Source organism: Palaemon carinicauda, chromosome 10 (assembly GCF_036898095.1).
Source record: "Palaemon carinicauda isolate YSFRI2023 chromosome 10, ASM3689809v2, whole genome shotgun sequence".
NCBI classification, from domain to species: Eukaryota; Metazoa; Arthropoda; class Malacostraca; order Decapoda; family Palaemonidae; genus Palaemon; species Palaemon carinicauda.
This window is the reverse complement of record NC_090734.1, coordinates 155,332,477-155,352,262: the sequence shown is the minus strand read 5'-3', so window position 1 is coordinate 155,352,262 and position 19,786 is coordinate 155,332,477. Positions and strand designations below refer to the sequence as shown.

The 19,786-nt window shown below is 47.5% G+C and overlaps 1 protein-coding gene across 1 annotated transcript in view; it reads right to left on the bottom strand.

Moving 5' to 3' along the window:
* Window positions 1-3,778: 3,778 nt before the first annotated feature.
* The window catches only part of LOC137648892 (uncharacterized), a 141,973-nt gene continuing 125,965 nt past the window's right edge, over window positions 3,779-19,786 (bottom strand). The window contains exon 2 of the mRNA XM_068382067.1: window positions 3,779-4,973. Within this exon, the coding sequence (XP_068238168.1) occupies window positions 4,344-4,973 (630 nt within the window). The 3' untranslated portion in view covers window positions 3,779-4,343. The remainder of the gene's footprint in view (window positions 4,974-19,786) is intronic.

The window sequence follows — 19,786 nt, the reverse complement described above, 5'->3', positions numbered from 1 at the left end:
TCTTTTCCCAGGCTTGCCAGAAGCTCTTGAGTCTGGCTCCTACTGCTGTCTGGAGATGCGGAGAGTCAGTTTTTTCCTTTAGAGGCCTTGGAGCCTTTCCTAGACTTGCTCCTGGAAGAGTCTGGACGGGAGCTTCCTCGGCTGGGGGCTCTGCCACGAAAGGGCGGTATGAACCTCGTAGCAGGAGTATCAGCCACAGGGGTGCGATAAGTCCTGGGGACAGAGGTAGCAACCTTAGACTTACGAGCCGATGAGGCTACAAGATCATGTGTGTCCTTTTGTATCAGGGCAGCAGACAAGTCCTTAACCAGCTCTTCGGGGAAGAGGAACTTCGAGAGCGGAGCGAAAAGGAGTTGTGACCTTTGACAAGGTGTAATGCTGGAGGAAAGGAAGGTACAAAGCTGTTCCCTTTTCTTAAGAACCCCTGATACAAACATCGACGCAAGCTCGCCAGATCCATCTCTAATGGCCTTATCCATGCAGGACATTAATAGCATGGCAGAATCCTTGTCCGCAGGGGAGGTCTTCTTGCTGAGGGCCCCCAGGCACCAGTCTAGAAAGTTGAACATCTCAAATGCTCTAAAAACACCCTTCAGGAAGTGATCAAGGTCTGAGAAGGTCCAGCAAACCTTAGAGCGCCTCATTGCAGTTCTACGAGGCGAGTCTACCAGACTTGAGAAGTCAGCCTGGGCAGAGGTAGGTACTCCCAAGCCTGGTTCCCCTCCTGTGGCATACCAAACGCTCGCTTTAGAAGTGAGCTTAGTCGGAGGAAACATGAAAGAAGTCTTGCCAAGGTGTTGCTTAGTCTGCAGCCACTCCCCTAAGATCCTTAACGCTCTCTTAGAGGACCTTGCTAGGACTAGCTTAGTATAGGTCGACTTAGCTGGCTGCATGCCCAGCGAAAACTCAGATGGTGGAGAGCGGGGAATAGCAGAGACAAAGTGGTCTGGGTATACCTCCCTAAGCAGAGCCAAGACCTTACGAAAGTCAATAGACTGTGGAGAAGGCTTGGATTCATCCACGTCTGATGAGGGATCCAGGTGTGCCGCCTCATCATCAGACGCCTCATCACCAGAGTGTAGCGAAGAGATCGGACAGGTATGCTGAACAGCAGAGTCAGAACGAGCAGGAACAACAATATTAGTGGTTTCCTCTTCAAGAATCTGTTGAGGGAAAACCTGAGGCTCAGACTGCAAAGGCTGAACAAAAGAAGAAGCAGAAGGTAGGCGCATGGGTGGAGGAGGCTGACTCCTGGCATGAGTGGCTGAACTCAAGGGTTGCGCTTGCTGAGTGGTTGGCGGAAGCGGAGTAGCAAGTTCCTGTTCCTGCGGTGTGAGCGGAGCGCGATGAGGCAGAGGCTGCGCAGAACGTAGTAAATGTCTCGCAAGCTGAGGCTCCTGAGGCGCAAGGCTAAGGTGTTGTGGTGCTTGCCTTGTGGAGGGTTGAGCTCGCTGCAGCGAGAGCTGAGGAGACTGACTCATGGACGGGAGAGGTTGTTGTACCTCATCCGAGTGTTGCATCACTGGTGGAGCAGCAAGTGGAAGCGGAGGAAGAGAGGTATAAGCCTCCTGATCCCATTGCTGAGGTTGCCTTAAGGAAGGCGGAGGCTGTACACCACTGGGAACAGTAAACTCAGAACGTGGCTCAACATCGTACGCCTGGCAGGCGGTACTGCGGTCAGGCGGAGCGAGCGCAGGCGGAGCGAGTGCAGGCGGAGGCGGAGGCGCAACCTTCTCAGCCCGACCCTCACTCATCAAGACCGAAAGCTGTGCTTGCATTGACTGCAGTAGAGACAACTTGGGGTCGGCAGACACTACGGTCTGCTGAGGCAAAGCCTGAACAGACGAGATCTGTTGCGGCAGAACCTTACTCCTCTTGGGCGGAGTACAGTCGACTGATGACTGCGGCGAGTCCGAGCTGAGCCAATGACTGCAGCCCGGTTGAGCACTCGCGGACTGGACTCTGCGTTTGAGTGGTCTAGAGACCTGAGTCCAGCGTTTCTTCCCTGACAATAGATCAGCGGACGAGTAAAAGACGGGCTCAATCGTCTGCAGGTGGGAGTGACGGTCTCTGGAAGACACGCCCGCAACCACCGAGGATACTTCTGTGCGCCGATCAAGGCCTGCCGAACCCTTTTGCCCTTCGACATTGCTTCTCCCCTGGGCTTGGGAGCTTGCAAGAGGTCCCGGACTGGGAGAACGACTGACACGCACAGAAGTATCCTCACGCACCACACTGACACTGACACTAGCACTTGGCACTGCACTGACACTAGCACTCGTCACAGCACTGGCACTAATTCCACCCACTGCACTCTTGACCTTAAGTTCCTTGACTTTGGCCATAAGAGACTTATGATCACTTACCACTGACTCTACTTTATCGCCTAAGGCCTGAATAGCACGCAACACAACAGACATATCAGGCTGAGGGCAAATAGTAGGTTCGGGGGTAGCCACTACAGGGGTAGGAAAAGGTAGGGGATCATGAGGTGAGGAAAAAAGTGAAGAGTGAGAAGAACTCCTCCTAACTCTACCTTTCTCTAACTTAGTTGAATATTTCAAAAGACGGACAAAATCAAGTTCCGAAAGTCCGGCGCATTCCTCACATCGATTTTCTAACTGACAGGGCCTATCCCTACAGTCAGAACAAGCGGTGTGAGGATCTACCGAGGCCTTCGGAATACGCCTATTGCAAGACCTACATCGCCTATGGGTGGGGGCTTGCGAAATGTCAGACATCTTGAATCCAAAGAGTTAGCCAAGTGGGGTTCCAAAATCAAGCAAAAGATCGTTAACCGTTAATCAGGACTATATAAAAGCTATCTAAGCTAATATAAGAAAGTTTCCAGTAAAGCGACAGCCGAAATCTGAGAGAATACTTCACCAAAAGCCGTGAAAATACTCGAAGATCATAAGCGTATCCCAGAACGTCTTGCCGGAAGCACGACAGAGGAAAAATTGAGGAGGTGTCAACAAGAAGTACTATAGTACCTGGCCACAGGTGGCGCTGGTAAGTACACCCCCTTCTAGTATTGTGATAGCTGGCGTATCCCTCCATAGAATTCTGTCGGGCAACGGAGTTGACAGCTACATGATTATCGGGTAAGTTTAATATTGAAAAAACATATTTCACACACAACCATTAGTTTTGTAATATTTGCAATTAACTACTTTACTTTTGCTCTGTTAGGATGGACAAAATATTTCCACTTGTCTAATGAAATAAGGTGCCAGTTTTTTTATTGATTAATCAATTTTTTAAAATTCAATAACCCAAAGATACATATTCATGATATCTTCCTTCCAATAATAACCAAATCAGCTCAGCTAATCTTTTTGCCACTGCTGATTATTTTCATTATCCAGATGCTGAAGTAAAAATGGCAACTCTTTACAGACAACTTTCCCTTATAGTTGCTCTCTTCCACTAAAAATTATAGGCATTAGCAAAAAACCTAGAAAAGTTACAGTAAAATTTGATCTCACAATAAAAATGTTAGTTTATTTAAAAACAATGATTTAGCCATTGTAATTATGGTATATCCAAATTTTAAGTGACATATTTGTTTATTCAAAAATCTAAATTCAGTAGAGAAACAACTTAGGAATTGGATAAAACATGAAAAGACTCTTCCAGACTCAGTATATATCTAATCTTGGTAAAATTTACATACTTCTTTCTGTGATCTGTTTAACATATCAGATCAAAGAAGAATATCTCTAGTATGGCATGGCTAAAATAAATTAGGACAATAATGAAATAATAAAACAATATCTGAAAATTATAATTTATTGCGAATCAAATAAAATTCCACTTATCTCAAACACAGCATCCTATGAAGCCTTATTTTGATTTTTTCCAGTTTACTCCAAAGTTCAAAATGGATCCGAGAATTTCAAATAATCTACAATAGCCCTTTATTATAAAACTAAATAACATCGATCATTTTACTCCCTGCTTGCTTCGCCAACTGACTAGTCTCTCCGTGCTGAAAGTCTACACCTTTCAATATTTACATGAAAAAGGTTATCTTTCCGTTCAAAATACAGGAAATGAAATTGATCATAGAGGAAAAGTTATTAATCAAACTATAAAACTTTTGCTAATACTGACTTAACAACTGCTCTACAGTAATATGAAAAAGTACTCCATCTTTCACAAAATAAGTTTCGAAAACAAATAATGTTGAAGCATTTCACATTCAGAGAATGTAGTGATAACTGTTGAATGGTGGGGAAAATGCTCTTCACATTCAGTAGTAATGGATGCTATTCAAATCATAATGCCACTTCCACATCCTAACGATTACAGTTGAAAATCTACAAAACTATAATTTTATCCTACATCGTTTCAGATTTAATTCTATATTCCCCTCCACCCCTGTTACCACCAGTCTGCCAACTACCCATTCCACTGCCCCCTCGATCACCAAATCCTCCGCTACCGCCTCTATCACCAAATCCTCCGCTACCTCCTCTGTCACCAAATCCTCCGCTACCGCCTCTATCGCCAAATCCTCCACTGCCTCCTCTTATCACCAAATCCTCCACTGCCTCCTCTATCACCAAATCCTCCACTGCCCCCTCGATCACCAAATCCTCCACTGCCTCCTCTATCACCAAATCCTCCACTACCGCCTCGATCCCCAAATCCTCCACTGCCTCTTCGATCACCAAATCCTCCACTACCGCCTCTATCACCAAATCCTCCACTACCGCCAAATCCTCCGCTGCTCCTTCGATCGCCGTATCCACCGCCGCCACCAAATCTACTTCCACCACCATAACCACCTCCTCCTCTGCCACCATAACCACCACCACCTCGGCCTCCATAGCCGCCGCCGCCTCTGGCCCCGTATCCTCTTCCGCCACGTCCACTGCTCCCCATGTAGCCTCCACCGCCTCTTCCACCAAAACCTCTATTGGCTGTATACACTCCTCCAGGTTTGAAACCTCCCTGCATATCACCGCCTGTGAAATTTGATAAAATGCATCGATGTTAATGAAACGTTCTGGAATAAATCAATTTAATTGATGTTAATGAAACATAATAGTATATTGTAAAACTTTGTAGTAGACAAGAAAGTATAGATTCACTTTATAGTTTGTAGTAGTTATAACAGCTAAGGAGGGTCCTCAACAAACATTTGGAGATACATACTCGTTCAACTTAACTCCTAAATCTGGGATATTGTGGATAAAGTTTATATACTTTAATAAAACAATAATACTGTACATCATTTAACCCTTTTACCCCAAAAGGACGTACTGGTACGTTTCACAAAACCCATCCATTTACCCCCATGGACGTACCGGTACGTCCTTGCGAAAAACTATTTATATTTTTTTTTGAATATTTTTGATAATTTATTGAGAAATTTCAGGCATTTTCCAAGAGAATGAGACCAACCTGACCTCTCTATGACAAAAATTAAGGCTGTTAGAGCAATTTAAATAAATTATATTGCAAAATGTGCTTGAGCAAAAAAAAAAATAACCCCTGGAGGTAAAGGGTTGGAAAGTTCCAAATAGCCCGGGGGTAAAAGGGTTAATACAGTAAACAAATCAACATTTTCAATAACCTGATATTTATTTCGCATGAAACAGGTCTATTTGTTGACTTTTATAGCTTGATATCAAAGGCATGGGAGTCGGGTTAAGCCAACACCAGGCCAAAATTTAAGAAAATTAAGACTTCCATATAGCTTCTTGGAACCTATTAAGCCTGTAACTTGAAGACCTATTATCTAATAGCCTAGCATGCATTAAAGTAAATTAGTGTGGACAAACAAGCTTATATTCATTCTAAGCCTTGGTTATTCGTGTCAACCATATGTATACTGTAGTATTACACACACACAGACTTTTCAGGTTGCAAAGTGTTGGGGGCAGTTAAGGGAGTAGTATAAAATAGAGGGTTGGGCATGAATGTAAAGAGAGTTCTATATGAGAAAGTGATTGTACCAACTGTGATGTATGGATCGCAGTTGTGGGGAATGAAAGTGATGGAGAGACAGAAATTGAATGTGTTTGAGATGAAGTGTCTGAGGAGTATGGCTGGTGTATCTCGAGTAGATAGGATTAGGAACGAAGTGGTGAGGGAGAGAACGGGTGTAAGAAATGAGTTAGTGGCTAGAGTGGATATGAATGTGTTGAGGTGGTTTGGCCATGTTGAGAGAATGGAAAATGGTTGTCTGCTAAAGAAGGTGATGAATGCAAGAGTTGATGGGAGAAGTACAAGAGGAAGGCCAAGGTTTGGGTGGATGGATGGTGTGAAGAAAGCTCTGGGTGATAGGAGGATAGATGTGAGAGAGGCAAGAGAGCGTGCTAGAAATAGGAATGAATGGCGAGCGATTGTGACGCAGTTCCGGTAGGCCCTGCTGCTTCCTCCGGTGCCTTAGATGACCGCGGAGGTAGCAGCAGTAGGGGAGTCAGCATTATGAAGCTTCATCTGTGGTGGAAATGTGGGAGGTTGGGCTGTGGCACCCTAGCAGTACCAGCTGAACTCGGTTGAGTCCCTGATTAGGCTGAAGGAACATAGAGAGTAGAGGTCCCCTTTTTGTTTTGTTTCATTGTTGGTGTCGGCTACCCCCCAAAATTGGGGGAAGTGCCTTGGTATATGGATGGATGGATATACATACATAATATATATATATATATATATATATATATATATATATATATATATATATATATATATATATATATATATATATAATTCATAAAACTAAAACACGAAGCCCAACAAAAAGGGGTTAATATTTTTACATCGGCTGGCAATTTATTTTTTATTGTAAAAAGCCATCTTGCCTTTTATGGTTTATTTAGTGGTATTGTGTGGTAAGATATAATTATTTAGAGATCTTATCAAGTAAAGCTATGCTAAAACAGTTCATTAGAGAAATTTGGTCTTCTTATCAGCTGACTCATTCAATTTCTATGAGAAATTTTTAGTCATAAGAGCATTTTTGCCAAAAGAAAAAATGTATTTCAAATGCTTTAGCTGTAAAGATTTTGAATATTTTAAAATTTATGGCAATTTTCTTAAAACGGGTAGCCTGCCAGAATTCACGTATATACTGTTCTAGCATTGTTTTATTTACTGATAAATATTTGAATGGTTACATTTTTATACGACACAATACCATTGCAAAGGCATAAGGAGTAGGATGAATTTTACACCTAAAACAAAATTGTCTGCTGACCTAATACTGTTTTTTCTTAGCAAATGTTGGCGATAAATGTAATAGTAATCATCTTCATCATCATCATCTCCTCCTACGCCCATTGACGCAAAGGGCCTCGGTTAGATTTTCGCCAGTCGTCTGTATCTTGAGCTTTCAATTCAATACTTCTCCATTCGTCATCTCCTACTTCACGCTTCATAATGTAAGTGTAATGTAATAATATAGTAATAACAGCTTGTGTTTAAATCATATCTGTTTAATATAAAATTTCAGGTAGAGTATTGATCAGACAATCCAAAAAAAATATGATGCTTTATATCAGGCATCATTGCCATACAACAGTGTCAGAGTTGTCAGACGAACATTTGAATTCTATTTACCATCAAGATAATTTTTTACTTCCGCTATGTATATTATTGTAAGAACTGTGGAAATGTTTTATGATTTAGAAAAATGAGTAAAATATACTTCGTTATTCCAGTCATTTTGCTCTGCTTATTGAAGATTGGCAAATTAACCAATTTCAAACAGCTTAATGATTAGACCAGGTATTTTCATTGTACTGTATATTCCTTGGAAAAACTATTGCAGTTATAAAATTGAATGATATTAACTCTTTTACCCCCAAAGGAGATACTGGTACGTTTCACAAAACTCATCCCTTTACCCCCATGGACGTACCGGTACGTCCTTGCAAAAAAACTGCTATTTACATTTTTTTTTGCATATTTTTGATAATTTTTTGAGAAACTTCAGGCATTTTCCAAGAGAATGAGACCAACCTGACCTCTCTATGACGAAAATTAAGGCTGTTAGAGCAATTTAAAAAATATATATTGCAAAATATGCTTGAAAAAAATAACCCCTGGGGCTTAAGGGTTGGAAAGTTCCAAATAGCCCCGGGGGTAAAAGGGTTAAAAGTGTACTTCAGTACTAGATTCCAATAAGACTGCCTCATAAAGAGTAAGATTAGTTCTGCTCAAGTGGCCTGATTGGTAATGTCTTTGCCTTGTGTTTGCCGGTCGGGGGTTCGAGTCCCGCTCAGACTCGTTAGTGCCATTAGTGTCTGCAACCTTACTAGCCTTGTGAGGTTAGGTTGGGGGGTTTGGGGGAGCCTATAGGTCGATCTGCTGAATCATCAGTAGCCAATGCTTGGGCCTCCCTGGTCCTAGCGTGGGTGGAGAGGAGGCTTGGGCGCTGATCATACAATATATGGTCAGTCTCTAGGGCAACGTCACTGTCCCTTGCCTCCGCCATTCTTGAGCGACCTTTAAACCTTTAGCTTAGCCTATAATTGATGCTCATTTGTTTATATGCTTTTTTTCAATTTGTTTACGTGTCTCACTTTCATTCGTGATGTAACTTCTTGAGACTGACACTCGAGGCATTTTCAGTCTTCTTGTAAATTCAGGCAGAGTCCCTTTCCAACAGAGGTTTCAGTGACGCAAATTAAACGGATTTTGAGCAAAATACAAACCACGCTATTTACAGAGGGTTACCTTTTAGCGCAGCTGAAATGGCGAGCCATTAGAATTTAACGAGGGTGTATTACCCCCGCGCTAGTTAGCGGGGGGGGTAGGGGAGTGGTAGCTAGCTACCCCTCCCCCCCTCACACACAGATGAATGCTTACTTTCACTTTTGGCTCGGACTGTGACAGACGTCTCTGTCTTGGTCCTCTCTTGGCAGCCATTGTTTGTTTATCTTTACTTAATCGCTTACTTTTCATTTACTCAATATATATGTAAACATGTTTTCATGTTTGTATATATATTTGAGTATAGAAATCAGTAAGTTTCCTTTTCAGATTTGTGTGTGTAGTGTACGATATCTACGTGGAGTCCTCGGCAGTTAGGCCACCTCGGCGTAATTTTATGGGTGGCGATCGAGTTTGACTTATGTCTTTCTCTCTCTCTCTCTTGAGGTCGTTCACCCTTTTACTACGTGTTACTACGCCCTTGTAGCTTCCTTTCCGTGTGGGGGGGTTGCTACGCCGTACGTTTGTCTCAATTAGTTTATGAATCTAATTGTAGTTGTTTTTTGTTTTTCAGCTTGTAGAACGATTCCTTTCGGGGTTTTCGTTCTTTCTTTAGTGTTCATTCATTTTTAAATTACATAATTACATAGTTACATAATTATAATTGTTATTTTTAAATATTTAACTTAGCCGGTGAATATATAATAGCTGACGTCTCCGGCGGCTCGACAGAAAAACACAAAAACTCGCGAGCGATCGCTATGAAGGTTGCGGGTGTACCCACCAGCGCCAACTATCGGCCAGATACCGCATATACATGTAAACAGCTCCAATTCTTCTCTGTCAGTCTGATCGACAAGGTGTTCCATTACTCGCTGTTAACCTGGAGTTTTTCAACAGTCTTGGTGAAGTACTTCCTTTTGGTTTGAGCTTTCGCAGTGCAGGTGTTTTATCTTCAACTTAAACTCTTGAACTCTTTTTTGGATAGATTTAATTGTTGATGACTTTGGATTGTTTTTTGGACTTTCTTTGACTTTTCAAAGTGGCTGACCCTTCTCCAATTCCTAGATTTCATAAATGTAATGCTAGGGATTGCAATAAGCGTCTTCCAAAGGCCTCTCTCGACCCACATACTGTGTGTTCTAATTGTCGGGGTAAAACCTGTCAATTAGGAGATCGGTGTGAGGATTGCGTGGGCCTTTCGGAATTCGATTGGCTTGAGTTTGACAAGTATTCTCGTAAGCTAGAGAGAGATAGGGTGAGGAGAAGTTCCTCTAGATCGTTAGAATTTTCCTCCTCCCATGCCCCTGAACCTAATCCTTCCCCTGTAGTAGTTGTGCCTGAACCCTCTACTAGCACTCAGGAACCATCAATGCGGGATATGTTACGTGCCATTCATGCTTTGGGCGAGAGAGTTGAGTCGTTAGCTACGGACCGTAATCAACTCATGGCGGATGTAAAAGAGTTAAAGTGTCAGAGTGCCACATTAGAAAATCGTGGGAAAGTGATTAGTGCGCAAAGTGTTATCAGTGTTGCGACCGAGGGTTCGTCTGTTCGTGCCTGTCGTTCGCCTAGTCCGAGACCTCTTGCAAGCTCCCAAGCCCCAGGGAGAAGTAATGTCGTAGGACTTATGGGTTCGAGAGGCTTTAACCAACGAACAGATGTTCCCTCTATGGTTTCAGGCGTGTCTCGTCAAGACCGCCCCTACCATAAGACGAGCGAGACGGTTTTCTCCTCGTCATCCTTAGGCTTTTCGCGTAAGAAACCGTGGAGCAAGGTTTCGAGACCCTTAAAGCGAAAGTCAGTCCCTTCAGGACAGGTCCAGCATCCTGGTTGTAGCCATTGGGACAGCTCTGACCCTGTGCAGTCATCGGAAGACTGCTCTCCGCCTAAACAGAAGCGTAACACAGGCTCCGAGAGTCTTAGTGTAGGCAATGTTTTGCAGTCACAGACGTTACCCTCGTCTCTTACCGCACCCATTCCCGTTGATCCTAAATGGGTTGTACTGCAAGACATGCAGAATAAGCTTGCCTCTCTTATGGAGGACTATTCTGCTGAAAAGGTTCACGATGATCCTCGCCGCTTAGCTGTTCGAGATCCTGGCCGTCAGCCGCCCAAACGAGCCTTTGCTCGTCCTGTTGACGTTGGCGTTACAAAGTCACGTCAGTCACATTTTGTAGAGCCTCACTCGATGCAGTCCCGTGTTGACTTTCAGCCGCATGTGGACGTTCAGCCGCTGCCGAATGCTCTTGTTGACGTTCAGGACGTTCGCCAACCAGCGAAGTTGACTTGTTTTGACGTTGAGCGTCAAGCACCGCAGTCAAGAGTTGTTTCGACTGCTCAGTCTAGGCAGTCTAGGCAGTCTCGAGTTGACGTCGAGCGTCCTCCCGCTCCTGTTGTTGTTGACAGTCAGGCTGTTAAGCAGTTACATGACGTAGCGTCCTGGACTGCTACTGATGCTCCGGTGCGTGTGGACTCTGCTTGTCAAGCATTGCCACCAAGGCAGGTCTCGCCCTTGCTTGTAACTCACCAGTTATCGGACGAAGCTCCTTCAGATGAGGACGTTGCTGATCCTCATCCTGATGATAATCCTTCAGATGTAGATGAACCTAAGGCTGTTCCTCCTTCGATGGACTTTAAGAAGATCATGTTGATTTTCAAGGATCTTTTTCCAGATCACTTTGTTGCTGTTGCTCCTTGTTCGCCTCCGTCTGAGTTTGCTCTAGGCTTACCTGCTTCCAAGCCGGCCTTTACTAAGCTAGTGCTTTCTCGCTCTTCCAAGAGGGCTTTACGTCTTCTAGGCGACTGGTTGGATACCAGGAGGAGTTTGGGGAAGACGGCCTTTGCCTTCCCTCCTTCTAAGCTTGCTTCCAGATCGAGCGTCTGGTATGAAACGGGAGAAGTTCTCGGCTTGGGAGTCCCTGCCTCTGCCCAGGGTGACTTCTCAAGCCTCGTAGACTCTCCCCGTCGCCTGGCCATGAGACGCTCGAAGATTTGTTGGTCCTCCTCGGACCTTGACCATCTGCTTAAAGGCGTATACAGGGCCTTTGAAGTGTTTAACTTTCTTGACTGGTCATTAGGAGCTTTAAGTAGGAAGATCTCGTCTGCCGACCAAGATGTTTCCTTACTTATCATGTCCTGTATGGATAAAGCCATCCGCGATGGCTCCAATGAGCTCGCCTCCACCTTTACGTCGGGAGTCTTAAAGAAGCGAGAAACCCTTTGCTCTTTCCTTTCGGCAGGAGTTACTCCCTGTCAGAGATCGGAACTGCTCTTTGCTCCCTTATCAGCGGCCTTGTTTCCACAACAGCTGGTTAAGGATATAGCTGCTTCGCTTGTGCAGAAGGACACCCATGACCTGATGGCGTCCTCTGCTCGCAAAGGGGCTCCTTCTTCATCCTTTGCTGTGAGACCCAGGATCGAGACTCCTGCATCTAGATTTATCCCGCCCTTTCGTGGCAGAGCTCCCAGCAGGGGAAGCTCTCGTGCCGAGGGAAAGAGAGGTAAGAAGAGAGGAGCCAAGTCCTCCCGTGGCAGAGTCTGACTGCCCACAGCCTCAGAGAGCGGTAGGTGCCAGATTGAAGAGCTTCTGGCAGGCCTGGGAGAAGAGGGGTGCAGACCAAGAGTCTGTTCTGTTGCTCAGAGAAGGGTACAAAATTCCGTTTGTACGCAAACCTCCTCTAGTAACAACTTCCATAGACCTCTCTCCCAGGTACCGAGAGGAGTCAAAGAGACAAGCCCTAAATCAAGAAGTGTCTCTGTTGCTAGAGAAGGGAGCGGTGGTGAAAGTCTCGGACCTTCAATCACCGGGGTTTTACAACCGTCTCTTCCTAGTCCCAAAGCATACAGGAGGTTGGAGATCGGTGTTAGACGTCAGTGCGCTCAACGTTTTTGTTACAAAAACAAAATTCACGATGGAGACCACGAAGTCCGTCTTAGCAGCGGTCAGAGAGGGAGACTGGATGGTCTCTCTCGACCTACGAGATGCGTACTTCCACATTCCTATACACCCGGATTCCCAACCGTTTCTGAGGTTTGTTTACAGGAATGTGGTGTACCAGTTTCGAGCCCTGTGCTTTGGCCTCAGTCCTGCTCCTCTCGTGTTTACGAGGCTCATGAGGAATGTGGCAAAATTCCTCCATCTATCGGGAATCCGAGCCTCCCTGTACTTGGACGACTGGCTTCTCAGAGCATCGTCCAGTCATCGCTGTCTGCAGGATCTACATTGGACGTTGGGTCTGGCCAAGGAGTTGGGACTTTTGGTCAACTTAGAAAAGTCCCAACTGATCCCATCCCAGACTATTCTATATTTGGGGATGGAGATTCGCAGTCCAGTTTTTCGGGCTTTTCCGTCTGCCACCCGAATAGAACAAGCCCTGCTCAAAGTCCAACTAATGCTGAAAAGAGAACGTTGTTCAGTCAGGAGTTGGATGAGTCTCGTAGGGACTCTCTCATCCCTGGAGCAGTTTGTCTCGCTAGGGAGACTACACCTTCGGCCTCTCCAGTTCCATCTAGCCTCTCACTGGAACAAGGACAAGACGTTAGAGACGGTATCAATCCCAGTCTCCAAACCAGTAAAGGCATGCCTGAAATGGTGGGACAGCAATATCAGTCTGAGAGAGGGACTATCCCTAGCAGTCAAGAACCCAAACCACGTGTTGTTCTCAGACGCGTCGGATTTGGGTTGGGGTGCGACCTTGGACGGTCGGGAATGCTCGGGTCTGTGGACCTCAAGTCAGAAGAGCATGCACATCAACGGCAAGGAGCTATTTGCAGTCCACTTGGCCTTGATGAAATTCGAAAGCTTTCTTTGAAACAAAGTGGTAGAGGTCAACTCAGACAACACCACAGCTTTGGCGTACATCTCCAAGCAAGGAGGCACACACTCCCTCACGCTGTACGAGATCGCAAGGGACCTTCTCATATGGTCAAGAGATCGAGGCATCTCCCTGTTGACGAGATTCATCCAGGGGGACTTGAACGTCTTGGCAGACTGTCTCAGTCGGAGGGGTCAGGTGATACACACGGAATGGACCCTCCACAAGGACGTGTGCAAGAGTCTTTGGGCGACTTGGGGTCAACCCACCATAGACCTCTTTGCCACCTCATTGACCAAAAGGTTACCAATCTATTGCTCACCAGTCCCAGATCCAGAGGCGATCCACATAGACGCGTTTCTATTGGATTGGTCTCATCTGGACTTATATGCATTCCCACCATTCAAGATAGTCAACAAGGTACTGCAGAAGTTCACCTCTCACGAAGGGACAAGGTTGACGTTGGTTGCGCCCCTCTGGCCCGCGAGAGAGTGGTTCACCGAGGTACTTCAATGGCTGGTAGACATTCCAAGAAGTCTTCCTCTAAGGGTAGATCTCTTACGTCAGCCCCAAGTAAAGAATGTTCATCAAAGCCTCCCCACGCTTCGTCTGACTGCCTTCAGACTATCGAGAGACTCTCAAGAGCTCGAGGCTTTTCGAAGGAGGCAGCCAGTGCGATTGCGAGAGCTAAGAGAGCTTCTACCATCAGAGTATACCAGTCGAAGTGGGAAGTCTTTCGATACTGGTGCAAGTCAGCATCTGTGTCCTCTTCCAGTACCTCTGTAGCCCAAATCGCAGATTTTCTTTTACATCTGAGAAATGTTCGCTCCCTCTCAGCTCCCACGATTAAGGGCTACAGGAGCATGTTGGCTTCGGTCTTTCGTCATAGAGGCTTATATCTTTCCAACAATAAAGATCTCCAAGATCTCCTTAAGTCTTTCAAGACCTTTAAGGAACGTCGTTTGGCAACTCCTGGATGGAACTTAGACGTGGTCCTAAGGTTCCTCATGTCAGACAGGTTTGAGCTATTACATTCAGCCTCCCTGAAGGATCTCACCCTCAAGACGCTTTTCCTAGTGTGCTTGGCTTCGGCTAAAAGGGTCAGTGAAATTCATGCCTTCAGTAAGAACATCGGCTTTTCTACAGAAAAAGCCACATGTTCACATCAACTTGGTTTCCTGGCCAAAAATGAACTGCCTTCTCGTCCTTGGCCTAAGTCCTTTCATATACCTTGCCTGTCAGAGATCGTAGGCAACGAACTTGAAAGAGTGCTGTGTCCAGTTAGAGCTGTTAAGTTCTACTTAGCTCGTACTAAGTCCTTACGAGGTGGATCTGAGGCATTATGGTGCTCAGTTAAGAAACCATCATTGCCTATGTCAAAGAATGCTTTGTCATATTTTATCAGATTTTTAATACGAGAGGCTCATTCTCACTTGAATGAAAAAGACCGATGCTTGCTTAAGGTTAAGACGCACGAAGTAAGAGCTATAGCAACTTCTTGGCCTTTAAGCAAAATAGATCTCTGGAAAGTATTATGGACGCGACCTTTTGGAGAAGCAAGTCGGTATTCGCGTCATTTTACTTAAAAGATGTTCAGACTCTTTATGAGGACTGCTACAAACTGGGTCCATTCGTTGCAGCGAGTGCAGTAGTGGGTGAGGGTTCTACCACTACACTTCCCTAATTCCAATATCCTTTTAATCTGTCTCTTGAAATGTTTTTAATCTTGTTTTTGGGTTGTACGGAAGGCTAAGAAGCCTTTCGCATCCTGGTTGATTTGGCGGGTGGTCAAATGTCATTTCCTGAGAGCGCCCAGATTAGGGGTTTGATGAGGTCCTGTTGTATGGGTTGCAGCCCTTGATACTTCAGCTCCTGGGAGTCTTTCAGCATCCTAAGAGGATCGCTGGGCTTCGTGAGGAAGACAGACTAACAAGGCAGAGTAATCGTCTAAGTCAACTTCCTTACCAGGTACCTATATATATTTGGGTTTTGTTATGATATAACTGTCAAAAACTTTAAGCATATACGCTGTAAACTTTATTAATTCTGGTCTCTACCCACCACCATGGGTGTGAATCAGCTATTATATATTCACCGGCTAAGTTAAATATTTAAAAATGGTATTTTAATTATAAAATAAATTTTTGAATATACTTACCTGGTGAATATATAAATTAAAGGCCCCCCCTTTCCTCCCCGATAGAGACCCAGCGGGATGAGAAGAATTGGAGCTGTTTACATGTATATGTGGTATCTGGCCGATAGTTGGCGCTGGTGGGCACACCCGCAACCTTCATAGCGATCGCTCGCGAGTTTTTGTGTTTTTCTGTCGAGCCGCCGGAGACGTCAGCTATTATATATTCACCGGGTAAGTATATTCAAAAATTTATTTTATAATTAAAATATCATAATTCTGTTTTGGTTACAGCTCTCCTTCCGTGAGTGTAAGTGGTTGTGAGGGCACGTGCCTGTTGTGTAATTCTTGTTTCCTTTCCCTCGGGATTCCTCTTCGGAGCCTTCCCGGGGGAATGAATGTGTACTAATGTTATTTGTTTTATTTTTTTTTTTTTTACAGTTACCGATCTAGTTCGTTTCTGTAATATGGCAACGGTGTGAGCTGTCTTGTTGAGTCCTGGGGATTCGGCTGTTGCTGCCTCCCCCCTTGTATTTTCGTCAGGGGCGTGTCTCCTTCTATTGGAAGTACTCCCGTGACGACGGACAGCTCTCCAGTTCATTTTAGAACTCTCAGGAGGCTTGCCTCCTTGGGCGGGTAACTTTCCTTCCGAGGGAAGTTTTTCCTGTCCAGGCTTGAGTTTTTCCCTTTTTGGGGGGTTCTTCACTTGCCTTTTTTTCGTGCGGCTATGCTCTTGGTGCTGAGCGATCACACCTGCAGTTTCGCTCAAGGGGCTGGGCAACTGCAGGAGCTCCTCTTCGGAGGATTGCTCCTTTTAGGTCACTGGCTGACCAGTCTCTTCTACGAAGTGTTTCTCTTTCGTTCGCGAGAGAGTACACTCATAGAGACTCCTCTTCGGAGGATTCTTCTGTTGCTGTTGCTGTTGGCCTCCCTCGCCGTAAGGCCCACCGTCCGCCTCGTCGTAAGGGCCTCTCATCTCCCTATAAGGGTGCTTGAGGCTCCTTTTTGAATCTCCATTTGCAGCCTACAACTCCTTTTTCTCGATCTTCCGCCTTGGTGCAGATGGATAGCAGTCTGATCTCGTCTTCCGACGGGCAACGGTCTTCCCGACGGACAACGGTCTTCCCGACGGACAGCGGTCTTCCGACGGACATCAGTCTCTCGGCGGACAACGATCCCTTCGGGGCAAAGGGTATCCTCCCATAGGGGTTCTTCCCTTGCGTGTCAGGGTTTCCCTGCGCGCCCTTCCGCTGTGTTGTCTCCTGCTCCTGCTCAGCGTTAGCGCACAGGCGCTCTTCTGCTCATCAGCGTTCTCCTGTTTGTCAGCGCTTTCATGATGATCATCCCTGCTGTTCCTGTTGGTTCCTGTTACGCGCCCTGTGCGCCCACGTTCGCCCTCGCGATCTAGAACTTTGGTTCAGGTCGGGGTCAAGGACTCTTCTTCTATGCGCAGGCTTCCACGCGTAGCCTTCTGCTCGTCACCGATCATCAGCTCGCCAGCGATCACCTGTCTCTCGGCGATCTCCGGATCGCCCGCGTGTGTTACAGTCAGCACGCCAACGTTCTCCAACACTTCTTAAGGAACATGGTTTGCCAGCTACTAGCTCACCTGCCCATGCTGCTCACCATCGCGCGACACTCAACTGCGGATGCTGATCGCCATCGCGCGACCCTCAACTGCGGATGCTGATCGCCATCGCGCGACCCTCAACTGCGGATGCTGATCGCCATCGCGCGACCCTCAACTGCGGATGCTGATCGCCATCGCGCGACCGCACACCTACAGATGCTGATCGCCATCGCGCGACCGCACACCTGCGGATGCTGATCGCCATCGCGCGACCGCACACCTGCGGATGCTGATCGCCATCGCGCGACCGCACACCTGCGGATGCTGATCGCCATTGCGCGACCCTGCGCATGCTGATCACCATCGCGCTATCGCCTACCCTGCGAATGCTGATCACCATCGCGCTATCGCCTACCCTGCGGATGCTGCTCGCCATTGCGCAACTCTCAACTGCGGATGCTGCTTGCCATGGCGCGACTCTCAACTGCGGATGCTGCTCGCAATCGCGCGACTCTCAACTGCGGATGCTGCTCGCCATCGCGCGATCGCCCAACTGCAGATGCTGCTCACCATCGCGCGACCGCCCACCTGCGCATGCTGATCGCCATCGCGCGACCCTGGCATGCTGATCGCCATCGCGCGACCCTGGCATGCTGATCGCCATCGCGCGACCCTGGCATGCTGATCACCATCGCGCGACCCTGCGCATGCTGATCACCATCGCGCGATCGCCCTCCTGCACATGCTGCTCGCGATCGCTCACCTTCGCATGCTGCTCACCAACGCACGATCGCTCACCTGCGCATGATGCTCGACCATCGCGTCGGCATAACACAACGCGCCATCGCCAACCTGCGAGTTAGCGCTCACCAGCTCACCACCGATCGCTTGTTGATCCATATCGCCAGCGGTCTTCCTCGCCTACGCGGCAGCGCGTTTCCTCGCCATCACGCTAACGCTTGCGTTCGCTGCCTCGAACTCGAGCTCATTCACCTACCCATCCTCACGACCGTTCGCCTGCGCGCCCGCGCGACCGTTCGCCTGCGCGCCCGCGCGACCGTTCGCCTGCGCGCCCGCGCGACCGTTCGCCTGCGCGCCCGCGCGACCGCTCGCCTGCGCGACCGCTCGCCTGCGCGCCCGCGCGACCGCTCGCCTGCGCGCCCGCGCGACCGCTCGCCTGCACGACCGCTGGCCTGTGCGTCCGCGCCATCATTCGCCTGCGCGCCCACACGCCCACGTGCCTGCGCGTCTACGCTCATGCGCGTCCGCGCCCATGCTCTCCCTTGTTCGCCCACGCGCGAACCAACGGTTTTCCATCGCGCGGACGGATGGTGTTCCGTCGCGCGAGCCTACAGTGTTTCTTCGCACAAACGTCGGCTTATTTCTTGCAGTATACATTGCTCGTCTATGGGTTATCGCTCGCCGACCACCAGCTCTCGCCCTTCCTACCACACTCGCCGACCACCAGCTCTCGCCCTTCCTACCTCGCTCGCCCTCCTTCTGCGCTCCTTCGCTCGCGTTACCGCGCATGGGCGCTTCCACGTTCGCCCACGCGCAAATCTTTGAATTACCGTCGCGCGAGCTTCAGGGCGATTGCGACCACGATTCCCAATGGGGTTTTCGCAGCATGGCCAGCCTGGCGAGTTCTTCTGGAGCGTATTTCCAGAACACGGCCTCAACCCATAAACGCAGAGCATGGCACTTGCAAGAATAGGAGAAACTTAAGGGAGATCTGAGCAACACTCCTCTTTCCTGAACCTGAGTTAGCCCTTCCCCGTCATTCCCTGGAAGGATTTTTGGTGGGGGTCTTTCCGTTTGAGATTTCTCCATTAGACAAGGGGTGACTGTTACCCCTTCCTCTGGGAGCTTACCAGGTCCTTTCCCTCCTCGGTTACGGCCCGAGGTTTGGTTCAAGGAAGCTACAGGAAGATCATGGGTACTTTCCTCCTCTCGAGTTCAGGCACCTTGGCCTTTCGTCGTTAAGTATCTAACTTGCGGACAAGCTCGATGTTGTACCATCTGGACGCGCTGACTGAGGGCTTCCTTCGGGTGTCTCATCTGTGGAGGTCGACGACCTCAGACACCCTTCCATCCTTGAGAAGAGTTTGTTTGTGCCCAAGGACAGAGACTTAGACAGCGGCTGTGCGGAGGAAATCGACTTCCGTTTTCACTCCTCCAAGGCGCTTTCTTCCAGACTCTGCAGGGCCCCAGCGCCCTTTTCTTTCAACCACGTCGGCCTAAGTTATCGGCTACGACAACTAGGACAAGGTGTCCAATTGCAGTTTCCACCTGTCAGGAACAGATGGCATGGGAGACTCCCCCGGGGGGGGGCATAGTCCTAAAAGGAGTTCACGAACTCTAGGATTGCAGGTTTTTCGCTGGGAGGATGCTTAAGGTTACTCATCCGAATGACAGCTTCCCGATGCCCATTCCCGCACAATCTCTGTGATCAGCCAAGGATATCGCATCTGCCGTCTCTGTCAGCGAATTCAGTGTCTCTGAACCTCTATGCCATAAGCGTCAGCAGAGTTGCCCGGTTGGGCAGAATGATCCATACCTTAGGCGAAGGTCTTCCTTAGGATCATCGACGGCTTCACCCCC